The 21,776-nt window shown below is 39.5% G+C and overlaps 1 protein-coding gene across 8 annotated transcripts in view; it reads left to right on the top strand.

The window, feature by feature from the left end:
- Nucleotides 1–21,776, top strand: part of ARHGEF9 (Cdc42 guanine nucleotide exchange factor 9) — a 163,719-nt gene that overhangs the window by 127,953 nt on the left and 13,990 nt on the right. For all 8 annotated transcript variants that reach the window (XM_033201138.1, XM_033201133.1, XM_033201134.1 and 5 more), the window contains one exon: nucleotides 7,400–7,643. In XM_033201138.1, the coding sequence (XP_033057029.1) occupies nucleotides 7,400–7,643 (244 nt within the window). The remainder of the gene's footprint in view (nucleotides 1–7,399; nucleotides 7,644–21,776) is intronic.

The following is a 21,776-nucleotide window of genomic DNA, read 5'->3' on the forward strand; positions in this document are numbered from 1 at the left end:
TGTGCCAACCACCTCTACTTTCATAGGGATTCTAGTCTAACAGAAGTTAAATATGATGTTATTTTAAAAATATACATCCCAGGGCACTGAAATAACTTGAAGATGTCCCAAGTGGAATTGCTGTAGGTCATCTTGACAGAATTATGGGTTCTAGGAGATCTGTGAGATGACTATAGATAGGAGAATGTACCAGTTTTCAAAGCAAAAATTGTATGTTCTAGAAAGTAGAGATCAACCATAAAATATTAGTGAACTAGCATTTATTGAGTGCTTCTATGATTCTGTTCTAAGATCTTCACACTTATTAACTCAATTTAATCCTTACAACAAACCTATGAAGTAGGTACTATTATTATTTCCATGTTAAGGATATCTAAAGTGAGACCTAGATAAGTTATATGATTTTCCCAAGGTGAAATAGCTAATGAGTGATAGAGCCAGGAATTAAATCCAGATAAGCTGGCTCCAGATTCCACATTGGTATTATTTATGTCATTATTACCGTTGAACTTGTCAAAATTCTGTACTTGATTGTTGAACAGCCTGTGAACATTTAGAAAGAGTTACAGTGGCCACAGGGGTCATCATTGGCTTTCTAAGAACAAGTCATATCCCATAAAACTCAGTTTCTGTTTTGCCAGTAACTTAATAGTTGATAGGAGGATTGCACAGGACAGAGAGTATCCTCCTGCATTTCAGATTTTCCCATGGTTTCCTTGCAGACAGAAGTCATATAAAGTGATAGATAAAGCATAAAGTTTGTAGTCAGACAATTCTGGGCTCAAATCCTGGTTTCAATACTCGATAACTATGTGATTTCAAGCAAGTGACTTTTTGCTTCTTGTACTTCCATTATATCAATTGTAAATGGTGATGATAACTATTCTACAGGATTGTCATGAAGATTAAATGGAATCAATATGTATAAAATGCCTGATAGAGTGTCTGGTACTCATTAATCTCATCTTAGCCTACCTCCAACAAAGAAATAGCCTTATAAAGTAGTGAGGTCCTCATCACGAGGCGTACCCAAATATGGGCTACATTATTATGTGCCAAAGATAGTATAGTAAACATTGAAACACTGATCTCTTTCCATGATTATGTGGCCTCACCACCAAGTTCTCGTCCAACTGTTAAGATTCCCTTAATTCCCAGTCACTTATTCAAAAATGTGCCTGTTTTGTACATTGGGAATTGGGATTGACTAATCCACTCAGAGCAGTTTAAACAACTTATGCAGCTTGTAGCTTGTTTCAGAGAGAGAGAGAGAGAGAGCGCAAGAGAGCACGTGGGCGTATGTGAAGGTACCTTTAAAATGGCAATTATAGTATGTGGGAAAGTCACCAGTGGCTTCTAATTATGTGACCCCTTCTTTATTTTTGCTGTCACCACTTTTTTAACTTCTTTCAAAAAATCCAAATAAGACTCTGTTCTCTTTTTTCGTATTATCTATACTGTCTGTCTCTGCTCCTCTGTTTCATTACATTTTTATTTTAGTTTTTGATGTGTTTTATTATTTTCTTCCTGATATAATTATTTGGGAAATTATTTTGATGCTTTGGGGAGATTTTTTTCTCTTTGACTATTTACTGTTGAAAGGAGCAGATCCCCTTTTCCTGCACCCTCTGTCCTATTGTGCCAGTCTGGACATGTGCTATTGTCCATGTGTCATAACTGCTCTTTATTTCATTGCTTTCACCATATTCAAGGGAATCAGAACTAAGCAGCATGTAATGATGTTGGGCAGAAGACTTCTGTTCAGGGAAGTTTCTGCATTTGGACAATTTCTTCTTGCACTGAAGGGTCAGACTTGGAGGATGAGCTATTTGGGACCGTTTATAAATTCAATAATAGCAATAGAGATGGAGCTGGAGCAGAAAGAAGAAGGGGATTTGAAACCAGAACTCCTGGGTACTTATCTTACTCTGTCTCTTACTAACTTTTCTAACCATGGGCCAATTCTTTAACTTTGTCCTTATCGTCCTCAATGTCAAATCAGGCTGATGATAGAAGTCATCTCAAGAGGCTTTGGGAGAGAACCACCTGAGGTAGTGGGGAGCAGTGGAGTATAGGGTTAAGTGCATGGATGCTAGGGCCAGACTAGAGGGCAATCTCCTTTCTCCCGTGAGCTATATGACCTTGGGCAAGCTTTCTGTGCTTATAATTATGCCCTTGTTTGCAAAATGGGAATGACAGTTTATCTACAAGGAAGGGAGGTTGTGAGGGTTAAATGAGACAATGCAGGTGTAGTGCCTGGCACATAGTAAGTACTTAGTGAATGTTAGCTATTAATACTATTACTATATATGTAGTGTTACTAATAATTCGTTCAGTACTTTTTTATTTAGAGGCAATGTAGCACATTGTAAACAAAAGCAGAGATTTTGGAGCTGGACAGCCTGAACCCAAAGCCAAGCTCTGCCATGTAGTATCTTTTATTCCTGGAAAATTTTCAGTTTTTTCTTCCAATTTTTATTTTAGCTTTAGGGGCTGCATATTCAAATTTGTTACGTGGGTAAATTGCATCTTACTGGGTTTTGGTTCACAAATTATTTCATCATGCAGGTAATGAACATAGTACCGATAGGCGTTTTTTTATTCCCACCCTCCTCCCACCTTCCACCATCAAGTAAGCCCCAGTGTCTGTTGTTTCCTTCTTTGTGTCCCTGTGTACTCAATATTTAGCTCCCTCTTGTAAGTGAGAACATGTGGTATTTGGTTTTCTGGTCCTGTGTTAATTTGCTTAGGATAATGGCCTCCAGTTCCATCCATGTTGTTGCAAAAGGCATGATTTCATTTATTTTGATGGGTTTGTGGTATTTCATGGTGTACATGTACCACATTTTCTTTATCCAGTCTATCATTGGTCATCATCTAGGCTGACTCCATGTATTTGTTATTGTGAAACGTGCTGCAATGAACATACGCATGCATGTGTCTTTGTGGTAGAACGATTTGTATTCCTTTGGGTACATACCCAGTAATGGGATTACTAGGTCAAAAGGTAGTTCTTTTTTAAGTTATTTGAGAAATATCCAAACTGCTTTCTATCATGGCTGAACTAATTTACATTCCCATCAGCAGTGTATAAGCATTCTATTCCTGAGAAAGCTTCTTAGCTTCTCTATGTCTATAGTTCCTCATCATATGGGGTTATAACAGTACCTATCTTGGAGGATTATTTAAGTTAATAAATACAGAGCATTTAGGACAGTACCTGGTACATAATATATGCTATTTAAGGGGTCACTGTTGCTGTTACTGTTGTTGTTATTTTGTTGTAATTATTAAGCATGCATTCTAGGATGCTGGAATATAGTAGTGAGAGAAATAAATCCAGTCCAAGCCCCATGTACCTTCCCCAGGATCTGAAGAGAAAAGGCTAGAGAAGAGTAACTAGTGTCCCCCCTATAAAGGGGCAGGGAGGACCTTATTTACAAACAAATGAAGCAGGCTACAATCCTGAACAGTTACATTCCCCAGATTGCAGCATCTATCATTTGTAGAGAATATCCTGCAACGTCTTACTAAACCCCGGGCATACCCAGTGAGGCCAAATTGAAATAGCTTCCAGCTGTTCAGTTATGTAGCATCAGGGACAGAGTAGACTTCTTGCTGGAGCCACAGACTAGGACCACAGCCTGAGTGTCTGTCTGCAGATTGCCAGAATCCTCCTGGGGAGGAACTAGCTCCCTTAATGTCTCCCAATTCAGACGAGCACAAGGGAAAAGGAGGAAGGCTGGCATTTTATTGGAAATGATAAACTTCATTAGGCAGGAAAGTTGTGATGATCCAAGTAGCATCTGTTTTGAGCACCTGCTTACCATGTCCCTGGGAAGGCACTCAGACTACCTTTAACAAGTGGCATATAGGCAGCCTGGTTCCAATAGGACCACAGGCAACCAGGGTTCAAGAGGACTTTGTCCCCTTGCCATGTGCAGAGGACAGCCAGAGGAAACTCTGGGGCTTTGTCAGCTGTTCTTCTCTGGACAACCTCTGAGTGAAACAAGACCAAAGAAGATAGAGTGCTGGGCACAGCCTTAATGGGCAGGCAAACTAAAAGCTGTGAGGAGCATGGTGGCTAAGTGTCAAATGTGTAGTATGTCAGGGCCTTCACAATTGGTGTTAGAATTTGGAGAAGGGGAGCCACATCAGCTTGAGCAGTCAGGGAGTTTCTTTGAGGAAGAAGAATGTGTAAGTTTGACCTCTAAGGCTAAAATTAGAATAGGAAGCCTGGTTGGGCCAGAGAGCAGATATTATTGTGACCCCAAATATATATCTGTTATTTTGGTGACAAATACCATTTGACAAATACCACCGTGTCCTGAAAGGATGTATAGAATTTCCAGGGACAGTGGGGCAGCTATGTAAATTGAAAAAACATTCAGAGTTACCCTTGCTTTGACTTATTTTTACTCACAATATTTAAATTATTTGGAAAGTCTGAATGAGCTAAAGGAGGTAGTGAGATGTTTTTTCTTTTAAGTTTATCAAAAGAGGGTTTTAAGGGCTATGAAACACTGGCCCAGGAGCAAGAAAGCTCAGGGCTATATTTGGTGGACAAGTCTGGCCTCATGTCCTGGAAATGACATGTTTATATTAGAGCTTTGTAGCTATTTTACAGAGTAAGGACAACTGTCTTCATTTCTTAGTTGTGGAAATTGGGGCTCAGAGAGGTTAACTGGCTTGTCCGTAACCATACAGCTGATAGGTTAAGCAGCAAGGCATCAAACTCAGGGTTTCAGACTCTACATCATGCTCTTTCTTTTGTTCCATGCTGCTTACTGCTTATAGTCTTAGCTACTCTTTCTGATTTGAATTCCTGAACTGGTAGGTCGTTCTTAATTATTCCTATCACATCTCTACATTTGGCTTATGACTAATCTAGTGCCTGAAAACTCACATTTAACCATCTAGGGGACCAGGGAGAACAGGCAAAGGAATAATTTTAGTAACACATCTCTCTAGTCATGTTTCCCCACCACAGAAGCAGAAATTCTCTCTAGCTTCTTGTCATCCTTAAATATCTAAAGAAACAATAGGAGGTTAAATTGATGCTTTTAATGTAGCTCCAAGATCATGCATATTCTTTCTATTTTTGGGAACTAGCAAAGGTGTTGAAAGCTCTCAATGACTATGACACACCAACTCGGAATGGGGGCGGAGTGGAAGGAGGCTGCGGACTGAAGTTAGCAACAAGGAAGTTGAGGCTGCCTGTTTTAGGCAATGTGGTCCAGTGAGAATGTGTGGTTCAGATCTGGCTTTCCAGGTTTGTATGTATTATATTATGTATAGTAAGGCACAATTCAAACCTTTCTGAGATCAAGATAAATTACATTCATATTTCTCCCTAGCTTGTCCTGGTTTTGTACTTAGATTAGCCTGATAGGGCCCACTTTTTATACATGTGTCTCAAAAAGTGTTCCTGAGAATTGTGGAAGTCAGCGTATGGGAACCACTCTATCCTTTTGGCAAGGATTGAGCTTGTGCACACTGAACATGGTAAAAGGAACCCAGGTTCTGAAATAGGCTTGGGACAACATTGGCCCTCTCTGTATAGCTGAACTCTTCCTCTCCTGTGAACTTGATCCTGGGGACAACCAATAGATCAGAATCCATCTATATTCTTTTCTTATTTATATGAAGTCATTATGGGAGGAAAAAAAGCAACATGATTGTTATTTTTTCAAAAGCAATTCAATGACATCTGTATTTCCAGCCTGGGCCTTTGAGGTTGACAGAGCTATGCTGGGAATCCTGCAAGGTAGCCTTTCCCAGCCCAACTGAAAATCTCAGTGTACTGCACAGTGTGAAGAGTTAGGATTGGGAATGTGAGTGGCCAAAAGAAGATCCTTCATAGGGAGCACACAGCTGAGAAGTGAGTCAAGTAAGGCAATTCAGTAGAATGGGAATGGTTTAATTGAACTGTAAAATGCTAATAAAAATTAATGAGCATTTCTGACTCTGTCCAGCTGACTGAAAGAGCAGATAAAGCAGAGAGGAGGGAGAGTTGGCCTGAAGACATCTGTCAGGACAGGGCTTATAGGGGCCTTCCTCAGCCTGACTCAGCCATACCACATCTCCCAGCAGGGGATATGTTATCAGAGGAGGCTGAGGGCAGCGCCAAGAAGAGGAGGGGCTGAAAGGCCACTTCAAGATATTTATAAGATCTGACATTCCATAGGCCTATATGTCATTTCATCCGTCTCTCTGTTTTCTTTTTTAACTTATTAAATATTTCACATTCAAAAAGATATAAAAATAATATAATGAGTATCCACATGCTTACTATCCACCTTAAGAAATAATTCATTACAAATAGTTTTCCTTCCCACCCTCTTTTCTGCTTCTTTTTCTTCTCCTTCCTCTCTTGCCCCTCCCCATTTTCTGCTCTGTACTGTCTGGAATTTGGTATATATCATTGTCACATATTTCTTTATAATTTTCTACATACATATGTGTCTTTAAACATTATGTGGCATTGTATTGTATTTTTTCAAGGGAACAGATATAGATGAGGTAAAACTATATAGAAAGAAACCATGGAAATGATGAACATAGGATTTAGGATGGAACATGCCTTGGATTAGTGGCAGATTCACCAGTGCTTTATATTATTAAAATAAGTAAGTAAATGAATACATAGAGAAATAAAAATGCCATGCATGAACCAATTATGAGTGTTTCATGGACTAGGGTTAGGATTAATACAATTTTGTATATATGAGAGCAAAACAGCAATAACAAAGAGGCAACATACTGTTTGTGTCCATCTACAACTTCTGTTTTTCTCCATAAGATTTGTGACATTCATCTGTGTTGATATGTGAACTTCTTTATTTACTTTTACCTCCATTTCTCTTGTCAGACTGGGCCTTTTCTAAAAATCCGCAGAGTGCTAAGTGTTAGACCCTCCCTAGGTATCCTTTGCCAGCAGTCTGTGGCCTCCTAGCTACTCTTACCACTCAGTCCTCCTCTGATGTTCAGGTCTCACTGGCCTGCACAGATATTTGAACACACTCTAGGCAACCAGCCAGCTCATTTCATACCTCTGGTGGGCTTGCTGATGTTTTAGAAAAGGAGATTCCCTTGCTAGCTGTGTTTGTGTGACTTACTGTTTCCTACTTCCTATCAGCAGACTTGCACACATGTCCAAGGATTGATTCTGGTGTCTGAAATAATCTTTTGAGGTGAGACAGAGGCTTTTTCTTTGGGCATCTAATTAACCAACCTGTCAATGTCAGACTGCTAATATAGCCTGGCCAAATTTAGAATAAACCAACCCCCATTGCTACTTCAAAATGGTGACAGTGTTAGCATTCTGCTGTGCCTATGTGCCAACTCTTCTAGTACTCACCCTGCACATACCTTCAAGAAACCTCTCCTTCCCATCTAGGACCTAATCCGGAGAGACATCCTGTACTACAAAGGCCGCATTGACATGGATAAATATGAGGTAGTTGACATTGAGGATGGCAGAGATGATGACTTTAATGTCAGCATGAAGAATGCCTTCAAGCTTCACAACAAGGAGACTGAGGAGATACATCTCTTCTTTGCCAAGAAGCTGGAGGAAAAAATACGCTGGCTAAGGGCTTTCAGAGAAGAGAGGAAAATGGTACAGGAAGATGAAAAAATCGGTAAGTGACCTGAGGGTAGAAAGAAGAATATGGCTATGAAGAACATAGGAGGTTTGAATTGGTTTCCATATTCCTGGAGTCAGAGGGAAGATTTCTGTTGCGAACTGACTTAAGCTACTTTGGTGGTTCCTTATTATTAGGTTGTTTTTGGTAAGTACTAATAGCTTCCATTAGTCAGTGGTAGGTTGTCCTCCCCTACTAGCTAAGGATAATCACACTGAAAGCTGGCCTCAGGCTTGATTGTCCCAAACATACATTTATTAGCAAATAAACAAAAATCAGTTACACTACCTGTTCTGTAATCTTCATAAAGCCTCAGCTCTCTGTCATTAGGGATATAGTTTGTACTCCTGATTAGATACTTCAGATGTTAACTAAATCCCCTTAGACTATAGATTAAAATAATATGCACATACACATCACACTTTCTGTGTGGAAGTATTTAAAGTAAACTATAGAAAATATAACAGGACCTAAAACCATGACCATTTTCATGACTTCGAATCACACTGAACATACTTTTTTTGCCTTACAATAAGTTGTTTCTCTTTTCCAGAGGGGATATAGATAGTAGAGATATTTTTCATGCTGCTCCCCAACTGTGGGATTTAGATGCCATTGGTTATAGCTTTGTGACTTATAAAGTACGGTCTGGTCTCTTGCTCATGGTCCTGCCTTTCTGTCATAAAAAATACCAAGCAACCAGACTTGTTAATGCCCTGAGAAGACATACAGTTTCTGACTTTGCCCCATTGCTTATGGGAGTGAAATTGTACTTTAAAATGCCTGTGTGCTCAAGTTTGTGGAAATCGTCTCTAGAAAAATGGGCCTACTCATTGAATCCTGGTACAAAAGGGTTCTCTTATCCTTCCATGTTGGTGATTGAAATTGTCCAGAGGTAAGAAAGGATGGTCAGAAAGACAAATCTAACTCCAGTCTTCTCAGAACTTGGGTAGAGTGCACATTAATAACTCACTTTGAGTCTCATTGGAATCAGATTGCTTTTAGTATGTGGACACTGCATTGGGACATGATGTGGAGTGGTATATAAATGTTGCTGGCTACTTCTGTCAATGGCAAGCAGCAGCAGCCACTGACCATGCCTAGGCTGTTAGAGTTATTAAAGGAATGGTCTTAGTATTCAGACCCTGAATCAATTAGAAGGTCCCTGCCATTCCCATTGGCTCTAACACAATGTCTCCCACACAATGCCGTAATAAACCTGTGACTTCAACTATCTGCTTCTAATAGAAAAGCTTCCAGAAATTACTTTCTGAACAGGCATGTGTTCATCTTTAAAAATATTGAGGGGTTTTTTTGGTTTGATAATAGTAAATCACTTCCATTGTAGGAAATTTGGAGAAAAAACAACAGAAAAATACAAGAAAAAACTAAAAATCACACATCAACATACTCAGTAATGACTTTCATAAACATTTTGATATATATTTCCAGCCTTTTTTATGTGTCTAATTAGAAAAACCAAGGTGACTGAATCTTTTTTTCTTTCTCTCCCCATACCTGCCTCTCTATGGTGGATAGATATAATTTTATATCCTCATTTTCACTCATTATTAGCATTTCGATCAATCATTTCATATTTTTAATCATTATTTTATGAGGGTCATATAGTTTTATCATAGCTTTTTTAAATTTTTACTTTTTAATTATAAAATTAATGTATGACCATTATAACCATTTAAACAAATATGGACATATATAAAGAAAACTTAGCATTCTTTTCCCTTCTCTGTCACTTCCATACTGAATGAAATAACCAGTGTTAAGAGTTCGGCCGGCGCGGTGGCTCAAGCCTGTAATCCCAGCACTTTGGGAGGCCGAGACGGCGGATCACGAGGTCAGGATATCGAGACCATCCTGGCTAACACAGTGAAACCCCGTCTCTACTAAAAAATACAAAAAAAAAAAAAAAAAAAAACTAGCCGGGCGAGGTGGCGGGCGCCTGTAGTCCCAGCTACTCCGGAGGCTGAGGCAGGAGAATGGCGTAAACCCGGAGGCGGAGCTTGCAGTGAGCTGAGATCCAGCCACTGCACTCCGGCCCGGCGACAGAGCAAGACTCCGTCTCAAAAAAAAAAAAAAGAAAAGAAAAAAAAAAAAAGAGTTCAATATTCCCCTTTCCATACTTTTCTCATGCCCATATAAACATATACAAACATAATACTTTTATATAAAAATTATATATATTACCTTGTAAGTTGCTTTTTTAACTTAATTTATCATAAGTAACTCCCCAGATAAATAATATAGAATCTAACTATAACCCCTTTTGTCAGTTAGGGTTCAACCAAAGAGGCATAACCCATAGGAGATATATCATACCACTGCTGAAAATTTTATTACAAGGAATTGACCTATGTGATTGTGAATGTTGGCTAAGTGGCTCAGAATTCCATAGAGCAGGCAGTCAGAAATGGAGGATCACAGGCAGGCTCAAACCCATGGACAGAGGCCAAAGCTGTCATCTACAGGCAGTCAGGAAGAGAAGATCATGAGAAGGATGAAATGGCACAGACATGGGCTAAAGCTGTGGTGGACAGGTAGAATTTCTGCCCTTTCTGTGGGAGACCTAAACTCTACTTTTAAGGTCTTGCAACAGATTCAGTCAGGTCCATCCAGATTATCTAGGATATTCTCCCTTATATAAAGTCAACTGATTAGGGCCTGTATTAGTCCCTTTTCACAGTGCTATAAATAACTACCTGAGACTGGGTAATTTATGAAGAAAAGAGGTTTAATTGATTCACAGTTCTGCAGGCTTCACAAGAAGCATCACTGGGAGGCCTCAGGAAGCTTAGAATCATAGCAGAAGGCAAAGGGGAAGCAAGCATCTTCTTCACATAGTGGCAGGAGAAAGAGTGAGAGAGCAAGGGGGAAGTGCCACATACTTTTAAACCATCAGATCTCGTGAGAACTCACCCACTATAATGAGAACAGTGTGGGAGAAATTCCCCCCATGAGTCAATCACCTCCCACCAGGCCTCTCCCCCAACACATGGGGATTACCATTCCACATGAGATTTGGGTGGGAACACAGAGCCAAACCATATCAGGGGCTTTGATTACATCCATGTAAAATACCTTCATAGCAACACCTATATTAGTGAGGACTATAGTCTAGTCAAATGGGCATATCAATAAATTCATCACACTTTTCTTATAAACAGCTGTGTAACATTCCATAATATTATGTAGTAACCACAGTCATCTCTTGGTATGCACGGGATATTGGTTCCAGGACTCCTGTGGATATCAAAATCCATGGATGCTCAAATCCCTTATATAAAATTATATAGTATTTACATATAACCTATGTACATCTTCCATATACTTTCAATCCTTTCTAGATTATTTATAATACTTATACAATGTTAGGTATTATGTATGTAATGCTATATAAATAATTGTTATACTGTATTGTTTAGGGAATAAAGACGAGGCAAAAATCCATATGTGTTTAGTACAGAAGCAACCAGCCGCTTTTTTCTGCTTATTTTTGATCCATAGTTGATTGAATCCAGATGTGGAACCCATGGTTACAGAGGACTGACTGTTCTTTTTTTGCTAGACATTCATTTTATATTTAGCTTTATTTCCCATTACAGATATTGCTGTAATAAATATCCGTGTACGTATCTCATTGTTACTTATTTGTGCTTTTATTCCTGTAGGATAGATACCCTAAAGTGGAATGACTGAATGTTAGGATGTGAACAGTTTTAATACATACTTACATATTAAATTCTGAAAGATTTGTAGAATCTATACTCCTAGCATAATTTTATGAGTACCCACTTCCCCATACCCTCACCAGCACTGGATAGCATCTGTTTGTTTCAGTTTGCCATTTCTCAATTAGTAAATTGAAAAAAAGTGTTGGAACCTTTTTTTTTTTTTTCATGTGCTTAATGGCTATTTTCATTTCTTTTGTGAATTGCCTCATACCCTTTACTCATTTGTAGTTTTTGTCATTCTTTTAAAATAAATTTGGAAGGACTCTTTATTGGGGATGTGACACTTTTTCGGTCATGAATTTCACATTTACACCAGTCTGTTTTTTGTCTTTTGAGTTTGTTTATATTGCCTACTTCTATAAATATTTAACTTTTTACTTTGAAAAAATGTATCTATTATTCCTTTTTGGCTCCTAGTTTCATCGTGCTTAAGATCTCTTGCCATCAAAACTATAAAATTTCCTAATTAAAAATATACTTTTGGTTTATTTTTAGAACTGTAATCCATCTGGAATTTACATTTCTATATGGCATGAGGAAGGGGGTCTCATTTTTTTCTTCCAGGTGGATATCCAGTTGCATCTGCATCATTTATTAAATAAATCATTTATTTTTCACACAATTTAAATGCCATTTTTGATATATAGTAACTCTGAATATATACTTAGATGTGTCTTTAAACTTTCTATTCTGTTCCACTCTTCTGTTTGTCACTTCTTGTATCGAGACTATACTGTTTTAATTGCAGTATATTGAGAAAGTTTTAATGCCTGGTACAATCAATTCTTTTTTTTTTTTTTTTTTTTTTTTTTTTTTTTTTTTTTTTTTTTTTTTTTTTTTGAGGCGGAGTCTCGCTCTGTCTCCCGGACTGGAGTGCAGTGGCCAGATCTCAGCTCACTGCAAGCTCCGCCTCCCGGGTTTACGCCATTCTCCTGCCTCAGCCTCCCGAGTAGCTGGGACTACAGGCGCCCGCCACCTCGCCCAGCTAGTTTTTGTATTTTTAGTAGAGACGGGGTTTCACCGTGTTAGCCAGGATGATCTCGATCTCCTGACCTCGTGATCCACCCGTCTCGGCCTCCCAAAGTGCTGGGATTACAGGCTTGAGCCACCGCGCCCGGCCAATCAATTCTTATTCACTCTTCTTTTATCATTGTTTCTTAGCAGTTCTTAGATGTTTATTCATTGATATGAATATCAAATTTATTTATTCTAGGTTTAAAAACACTGCCATAAAAACTGGCATAAAAAGCCCATTTGGATTCTGATTGGCATTATATTAAATTTGTTAATATATAAAGGCTTGGCATTGTTATTAAGTTTTCACATTTAAGAACAAGGCTCTGCTCTTCTTTCATCAAAGTCTTGTTCTGTATGCTTCAGGAAAATGGTAGAGTTTTCTTTAGACTCTGTACATTTCTGCCTCTTTGTACTTACTTTTGATAATTTCTATTTTTCTGAGAAATTGTTCATTTTCTCTGGATTTTTAATTTAATGCTATATATCTACACATAATATTTTCTAATTATTATATCTTCCATAATTGTGGTTATCTCTCTTCTTTCTCATTCATAATATTTCATATATTTTTATTTTCTCACTTTAATCTTTTAATCAGGCTTATCAGGAGAATTGATCTTTTTTATGTATATATAATCATTATACATATTTTTAAGGTACATGTGATATTTTGATACCTGTATATGATGTGTAATGATCAAATCAGGGTAATTGCAATATCCATCACCTCAAATTCTCATCTTTTCTTTGTGTTGGGAACATTCCAAAATTTTTTTTAGCTGTTTTGAGATATACAATAAATTATTGTTAACTCTAATTTCCCTACTGTCCTATCAAAACTAAATCTTGTTCCTTCTAACTGTGTTTTTGTATCTATTAACCAGCCCCTCTCCATTGACCTGAGCCTTTCCTTCTGATCCACTGATAATCACCATTCCACTCTCTATCTTTATGAAATCTATTAGGGGAAATTCAGCCCCTGATGTTTCAACATGGGTCCTTTTCTATTTTCCCTAAGTGTCAGCTGGTCTGGGAAATAAAGGGAAAGAGCACAAAAGAGAGAAATTTTAAAGCTGGATGTCCGGGGGAGACATCACATGTCAGCAGGTTCTGTGATGCCCCCTGAGCTGTAAAACAAGCAAGTTTTATTAGCAATTTTCAAAGGGGAGGGGGTGTACAAATAGGGTGTGGGTCACAGAGATCACATGCTTTAAGGGCAACAAAAGATCACAAGGCAGAATGTTAGGGCGAGATCACAAGGTCAGGGTGAAACTAGAATCACTAATGAACTTCCATGTCCCACTGTGCATGCACTGTCATTGATAAACATCTTAACAGGGTTCAAGAGCAGAGAACCGGTCTGACTAGAATTCGCCAGGCTGGAATTTCCTAATCTTAGCAAGCCTGGGGGCGCTGCAGGAGACTAGGGCGTGTTTCATTCCTATCTACACCTGCATAAAGCAGACACTCCCAGGGCGGCCATTTTAGAGGCCATGCCCTGGGAATGCATTCTTTTCCCAGGACTGTTAATTATTATTATTCCTTACTGGGGAAATAATTCAGTGATATTTCTCTTGCCCGTTTTCAGTAGTAAGAGAAATATGGCTCTGTCCTGCCCGCCCACAGGCAGCCAGACTTTAAGGTTATCTCCTTTGTTCCCTGAAAATTGCTGTTATCCTGTTCTTAAGGTTCCTAGATTTCATATTGTTCAAACACACATGCTCTACAAACAATTGGGCAGTTAACGCAATCATCACAGGGTCCTGAGGCGACATACATCCTCACCTTGCAAAGATGACAGGATTGAGAGATTGAAGACAGGCATAGGAAATCACAAGAGTACTAATTAGGGAAGTGATAAATGTCCATGAAATCTTCACAATTTATGTTCAGAGATTGCAGTAAAGACAGGTGTAAGAAATTATAAAGGTATTAATTTGGGGAACTAATAATGTCCATGAAATCTTCACAATTTATGTTCTTATTCCATGGCTTCAGCCAGTTCCTTCATTCAGGGTCCCTGACTTCCTGCAACATCTCTCCGTTTCTTTTTATATAAATGTGCCATGGCAATGAAGGCTTGTTTGTTCTCTCGATTTTGACGCAGGATTCTTTGACTGGTCTGGCACACTAAAGATGAGCCAATTAAACAGAGAAACATAATTCCAAAATTTACTACAGTGGAGCCCCCAGTAGACTTAATCCAAGTTGTGGACTTTAGTCCAGAAAGGTTTCTGCCACCTGATCTAACACCTCAACTCCAGGCACAATGGATAAATGATCTTGAGAGGCTTCAAAAATTTGTTTTTTTTTAAATTTAGTTCTGTCCAATGATAAATTATCTTCCCTACCCGGAAGGTGTCCTTTGACCATTTCCCATGAATGATCAGTCTCGTTGTAGGAATACAGGATGATACGGAAATCTGAAGTATTCCAATCACAATGCATTTGCATGCAATATTGGAGACTCACTACTTGATCTCCAAGCCAAATAACAGACTGTCTTAAATCATTAATTTGATTAGCCAATTTTTGATCAATGCTTTGTTGAGAATTCCACCTTTGGGTGGAATTGACTTGCCAATCATTAACAAAATGAGCTGTTTGAATAGATTGATGTAATGCCATTCCAGCAGTGGTGGCCATTGCAGTGACTATAATTAGGCCATGATCACAGCAATTAAAGTGAAAACAAATCTCTTAGATCTTTTTAGAATTCACTGTAACACTTCATTAATTAAATGTATTGAGAGGGAGGATTCCCAAGGTCTGGGCAAGGTTACCAGAATCCAGATTCCTTCTCAAGCTCGAACCAACATTACACTTTTCCTGGAGTCAAAATGGGAGTTAATACAAGTGTATAAATGACAATTAATACATTGGACAGTTTGATTATTTGTCCAAATTTTGATACTTCCCACTAACAGCATGTAAGGAGACTTAAGACAACTCTGTATGGGAACAGTCAATTTAGAGGCAAGTGAAACAATGTCTGGATCTACGTTGATACTGAGAGAGGGGGATGGTAGTGGGGACACAGACAGAATAGTTTCCCCTTACCATACTCGCAGCCCAGACATGGCAATAGGCAATTTCCAAAGTTCTGGGTGTTTTGGGCTCAGAATGGGGAGTATCATATGAGGCCTCAAGGGGGGAGGGAGTAATGCTTTTATCTTCCCATTTTAAGGGAAAGAATGAGTTGAACCTCCTGTGCAAAGTAGAATGATGATTCTCGTTCTCCCGATAATAAATAAAATAAGTAGCCTCCAGGCATTCCCTTCCTCCAGAGGAGCAATTGTTTTTTAAATAGCCCTTTGGTGCCCAGTCTATTACTAAACCATATGAGTCATTTTTCGATATTACCGCATGTGAGTTAGCACAGTCGTCCCAAATTAAGGTTTAGATGGGCCCTCAAAATTTTTAGGGCATGGTTTTCCTGCAGGTTTATATTGAAAGTATGGGGTATCTCCCATTACTCCCCCTTTCATTTGTTTTAAAGGAGAAAGGGAGAGGCTATAGACCAAATGTCCCAGTTCCTCTGTAGCTGAACTTTCCAGAAGATAAGCAGCCCAGACTTGAATTTCTAGATGGTACAACCAGGTGCATGTCTGAGGCACAGAGTGGGGTATTTATAACCAATGGTAATATTAAATGCAGTGCCTTCTTCTCCTGGTTGAGCAGGGCAACGGTCACCTGTAGCTCCAGGCATCCACACACTATTATTAGTGTAGATTTCTACAGGAGCATCTATCCAGGTGAGAGGTCGAATAAGTGGAGGAAAAGGCACTTAAGCCAAATAAGAGTAATTTTGTGTAGCAGGTAAGTCAGTGTGAGAGGAAACTGGTGAGACAGAAAGTATAAGGAGGATAATCATTAAATAAAACCTGTTGTAAGTGAGATTCAGTGCTGAAGGAGAAAGAGAAGAGCAGAGGGATGTTATTTTTAGGCTAATAGAAATGGTGAGATTTTTAGGTTTGTAAGGAGAAAAAGAAAGGTAATCAGGAGAAGTGGGATTAGTTAGATGGGTCTCCATTGCCATCAGGGAGGATTGAATCAGACCTATTGTGATTTGGTGTGCCAACTTTTAAGGAGTTGGCACAGATCTCACCACATCTGAGGACAGTCTCTGACACAGACCTCTTTTCCATGTGGTTTTCGTCATCAGTATTCACATGAAGCTTGAGTCTCCTAGTGGGTATCCAGACAGGGGATTAATGATCTCCTGGTGAAACACAAGCATATCCTCTCCCCCACGTTATAATTGTGCCAGGTTCCCAGCTATTGGTTTGGGAGTTTTTCCATAACACTGGCTTGCCTTCGTTTAGGGAGAATTTTTTGCCTGTATAATGGCATTTTGCTACAGTTAGATTATTATCTTTAGGAACATTTAAAATTTAAAGTAAACAATGTTAAATGTAATTGGAAGTGGTGGGTAGTTAAATTATGTTTTTGTTGTTCTGACTGTTTGGACAATGGGGTTTTGAAAGTGCAGTTGGCCTGATCCACCACGGCCTGTCCCTGAGGATTGTAAGGGATTCCAGTAATATGGGAAATTCCTCATTGTTGCATAAATAAATCAAAAGCCTTACTAACATATCCAGGGGTGTTGTCTGGCTTTATTTGATATGGAAGCCTCATAACTGCAAAGCAAGAATACAGATGTTTTTTAACATGGGTCGTGCCTTCCCGTTTGGCAAGTAGCCCAGATAAAACCTGGGAAGGTATCTACAGAGACATGCACGTATGACAGTCTGCCAAAGGAGCTAACATGAGTCACATCCATTTGCCATAAAGCCTTAGGAGTTAGGCCTCTGGGATTAATGCCAGGTCCCTGATTTGGAAGTACAAAAACTTGGCACTGAGGACAGCTGTGAACAATAAGCCTAGCCTGTTTCCAGGTAAGGGCAAATTTATCTTTTAATCCAGCAGCATTGACGTGAGTGAGATTATGGAACTCCTGAGCTTCTTGGGTTGCAAAAGAGACTAGTTGACTTTATGATTACCGGCAGACACAGGTCCTAGTAAAGTGGTATGAGATCTAATATACATAATATAGAAAGGGTGTCTACGTTGGTGAACAGCCTGTTGTAACCTTGAAAATAAGCCAATTCAGAATTATCAATATGTTTGATAGTAGTGGTTTCTATATTTTTAGCGGCATGTACAACATAGGCAGAATCAGAGACAATATTTAAAGGTTTGGGGAACTCCTGTAAGGCAGTAATGACAGCTATTAACTCTGTCTTTTGAGCAGAGGTATAAGGGGTAGAAATAAGCTTGTCTGTAGGACCTACATAACCAGCATTGCCATTACTGGAGCCATCAGTGAATACTGTAATGGCCTCAGGAATGGGCTGATCTTTGGTTAATCGAGGGACCACCCAAGACGTCATTTTTATAAAATCAAACAATCTGTTCTTTGGATAATGATTGTCAATAACGCCAATAAAATTAGCCAAGTGAATTTGCCACAGTACTGAACGTTGAAAGGCGGCTTGAACTTCCAGCCTATTTAAAGGAACTGCAATTAAATTCGGATCAAATCTGGAAATTTTAAGTATTCTACACCATGCCTGTCTAATTAGAGTGGCCATTTTATCTAGATAAATACACAAAGTTTTTGACACAGAATGAGGAAGAAAACACCACTCCACTAAATCATTATGTTGAACTATTAGTCCAATAGGGGAGTGTAATGAAGCAAAAACCAGAAGCTGAAAAGGCTGAAACGGCTGTATTCTAGGTAAATGGGCAGTCTGGATTCCTTCCTCTATGAATTCCAGTTCTAGTGAAGCCTCGGGGGTCAAAGTCCTGGGACTTCGGAGATTGGAATCTCCCCACAGCATAGAAAATAAGTTAGACAGTACATAGGTTGGAATACCTAAAGTAGGTCTTAAATAATTAATGTTACCGAAAAGTTTTTGGAAGTCATTTAAAGTTTTCAAAGAAGCTCTCCTAATTTGAACTTTTTGAGGTTGAATACGTTGTTTATTGACCACCATTCCTAAATATTGAACAGGGGTGGTCTGTTGAATTTTATCCTGAGCAATGTGTAATCCAGCCTCTGTAACACGGCGGCTCAAACTTTGATAATGGTCAATTAATTCTTTATCAGTGGGGGCAGCAATTAAAATATCATCAATATAATGAAGAATATAGGCCTGGGGAAATTGGGCTCGAACTGGTGAAAGCACTTGCCTAACATAAAGCTGGCAGATTGTAGGACTATTCAGCATTCCCAGAGGAAGTACTTTCCATTGATAACGAGCTGCAGGCTCCTGATTATTGATAGATGGTACAGTAAAAGTAATTTTTTCACAGTCCGACTTATGTAAAGCAATATGAAAAAAAAATCTTTAAGATCAATAACTATGAGATGCCAATTTTTAGGTATTAAGGCAGGGGCAGGCATGCCTGGTTGGACGGCCCCCATAGGTTAATTATAGTGTTAATGGCCCTTAAATCAGTTACCATCTGCCACTTGCCTGATTTCTTTTTTACTAGAAACACAGGAGAATTCCAGGGGGAAAGAGAAGGTTCTGCATTTCCAAGTTGTAACTGTTCAGAAACTAATTGAGTTAAAGCCTCTAGTTTTTCTTTAGAAAGCGGCCACTGCTCTATCCAAACAGGTGTGTCAGATTTCCATTGTAAAGGGACAGGATCAGGAGGTGTTGCAGCGGCCGCCACTAAAAAGGATAATGTAAACCAGCTCTGTCTTCTTTTACAGTAATTGGGTGGGGTTTAGTAATCCTTTCATGTTTTGAACCGAGACCGAGTCCAGGAACAAACCCCATGTTTTCCATCATACACAGACTGGGAGCACTATAAGAGTTATGTGGAATATTAATTTCAGCCCCCCATTGTGCCAGCAAATCTCTACCCCAAAGATTAATGGGGATTGGCATGATATAAGGCTGAATTGTACCCTTTTGACAATCAGGGCTGGTGCAAGGCAAGATAAATGTGCTCTCATAAACTTCCTCGGCTTTTCCAACACCTACTAGTCCCATGTAAGCGGGATGCTTAAGCCAGGAGGAAGGCCATAAATTAGAGTAAATAATAGAAACATCAGCACCAGTATCTACTAGGCCCTCAAACTTTCTTCCTTGAATGTATATGGTGCAGGTGGGCCGTTGTTTAGAAATTACAAAAATCCAATAAGCGGCCTTTTCGCCGCCGGAGCCCATCCCAGGGCCACGTGTCTTATCTCCTTTGTTTAAAATGATATTAGGTAGTAAAAGCAATTGAGCAATTGACTCACCAGCTGGAATGGAAACAGGAACCTTGACAGACATGATTAATTTAATCTCTTCAACAGAATCAGAATTAATGAGACCAGTATGAATGGTGATTCCTTTAGCAGAGGTGGATGCCCTACCTAACACCAGGGCCACCAAACGTTGAGGTAAAGGGCTAGTGACCCCCATGGGGACAATTAAAGGCAAAGAGGTAGTAAATGTAAAGGAATAGTATACAGAGATTGACCACCCCACCCCCTTCCGCAGAGGTAGACAAACATTGTACTGAGACAGAAGGAGAAGCTGGGACCCATTTGGTTTGGCTGTAGGTAAATTTGTTTGTGCTGGTGGCTGCATTGGGACCACCTGAAGCAGAAACGCAATGTTGGTCTGAGTCTGAAGCACCCCATTTGATATCAGGGCCTGGGACCAGCCCCGCTCCCCGTTTCCCTGGTGTTGTGGCAGGGGTTTTCCATACTTACAATTACTTGCCCAATGTTTACCTTTGCAACAATGTGGGCAAACAGTAGCATCAGCATTTGGCCGTGTTTGTTGAGTCGGCTTGGCCACTTTTAAGTTTTTAACAGTGCAATTTTTTCGAGTATGACCAAGTTGACCGCAATTATATCAGACTCCAAGAAAAGAATTAGTGGGACCAGTTTGGTTGGTGTCCTTCATGGCCCATGCCCATAAAATAGCTTTGTGGGTGTCTGATCTAATGCCTTCACAAGACTTAATATATGCAGGCAACAAATACCTCATGATCAGGTAAATTTTGTCGTTGGATAGAATGCATGACCATTTTACACTCATGATTCACATTTTCAAAAGCTAACATACAAAGGACAATACCTTGAGTGTGCTCATCGAGACATATTTTTGAACGGCATCTTGTAATTTAGCTAAAAAATCAGAGTGACCTTGTTTAACCATGGTGAAAGAAACAGGAGCTTGGCCTGGAGCACTTAATTTATCCCAAGCTCTCATACACATCTTTGTTACTTGTTCCGTGGTAAGAGCGTCAAAATTTAATTGGGCATAAGCATCAGAGAAACTACTGAAGCCTGTGAGCTGAGCCTGAGTAATTAGAATGCCATTAGTCCGATTTAGCTGAGCCTGCAAATGGGCCTTTTCTGACTACCAGGTACGAAATTGTAAATGCTGAGATGGGGTTAGAACAGTTTTTGCCAAAAGTCCCAGTCTAAAGGAAGCAAATGACCTCAGTACAAAAAGTTTGTAATACCATTTTAACATAACAAGAAGTAGGATCATACTGAGTACAAGCATCCTTAAATTATTTTTAAAATGTAAGATTAAGAGGTACATAACAATGCATTTGTACACTTAGAAGTTAGGAGGGTATAGCCTGACTGGATAAGTCCACACGTCTAATCCACTTGTTTCTTTGTTTTGGCATAATAAGCATTGCATTGAAGTTTCGAGAGTAGGCATCTGAGATGGAGTTGGCATAGAAGTGATAGGAAAAGCATGTGTAGATAAGGGAAACTGAGGGTGAGGGAGTCGGACCAGAATGAGAGTGTGAGACAGGGATATTGAGGGAGCAGAAGGAGCAGAAGTATACTGGTGATTACTGGCGTCCATGTGTGAAGAAGGGTACAGAGCAGGCTGAGTGGATGGCAAAGTGACTGGTTGAGGAACTGAAATGACAAGAGGGTGAGGGGCTGAAGTGGATGGGGGAGGGCCTGAATAATTATAAGTACATTGTAGTTTGGTCCCGGAGCCATTAGGTGGTTCTGGAGGTTTGAAGAGAGAAGAATTTGCATATATATGATCCCAGGCTGTCTGAGTCAGGGCCGCAGGAGCTACTGGTACCGGCTCTTCTTGAAAAGAAATAAGATCATCAGGGGGTGACCGTAATCCAAAGTCACCGGAGTTAGACATTGAATCATCAACATTGTCAGATGGGGGAGGAGTAGCCAAAGGGAGAGGCTGATCAGATAATGAAGGCAATGCAGGAGAGGATGGTTGAGGAAGAGGTGGAGGGTCATCAGATTCAGAGAATTATGGTAACTGTAGGGGGTCATGGGATTGGTGTGGCATTAGGATGGCACTACCGAGGCCCAATCACCCCAAACAGTGGCAGGAACATAATTCCCTGTGGAGAC

The sequence above is a fragment of the Trachypithecus francoisi genome, unplaced genomic scaffold (assembly GCF_009764315.1).
Source record: "Trachypithecus francoisi isolate TF-2019V2 unplaced genomic scaffold, Tfra_2.0 Lachesis_group6, whole genome shotgun sequence".
Classification (NCBI taxonomy): Eukaryota; Metazoa; Chordata; class Mammalia; order Primates; family Cercopithecidae; genus Trachypithecus; species Trachypithecus francoisi.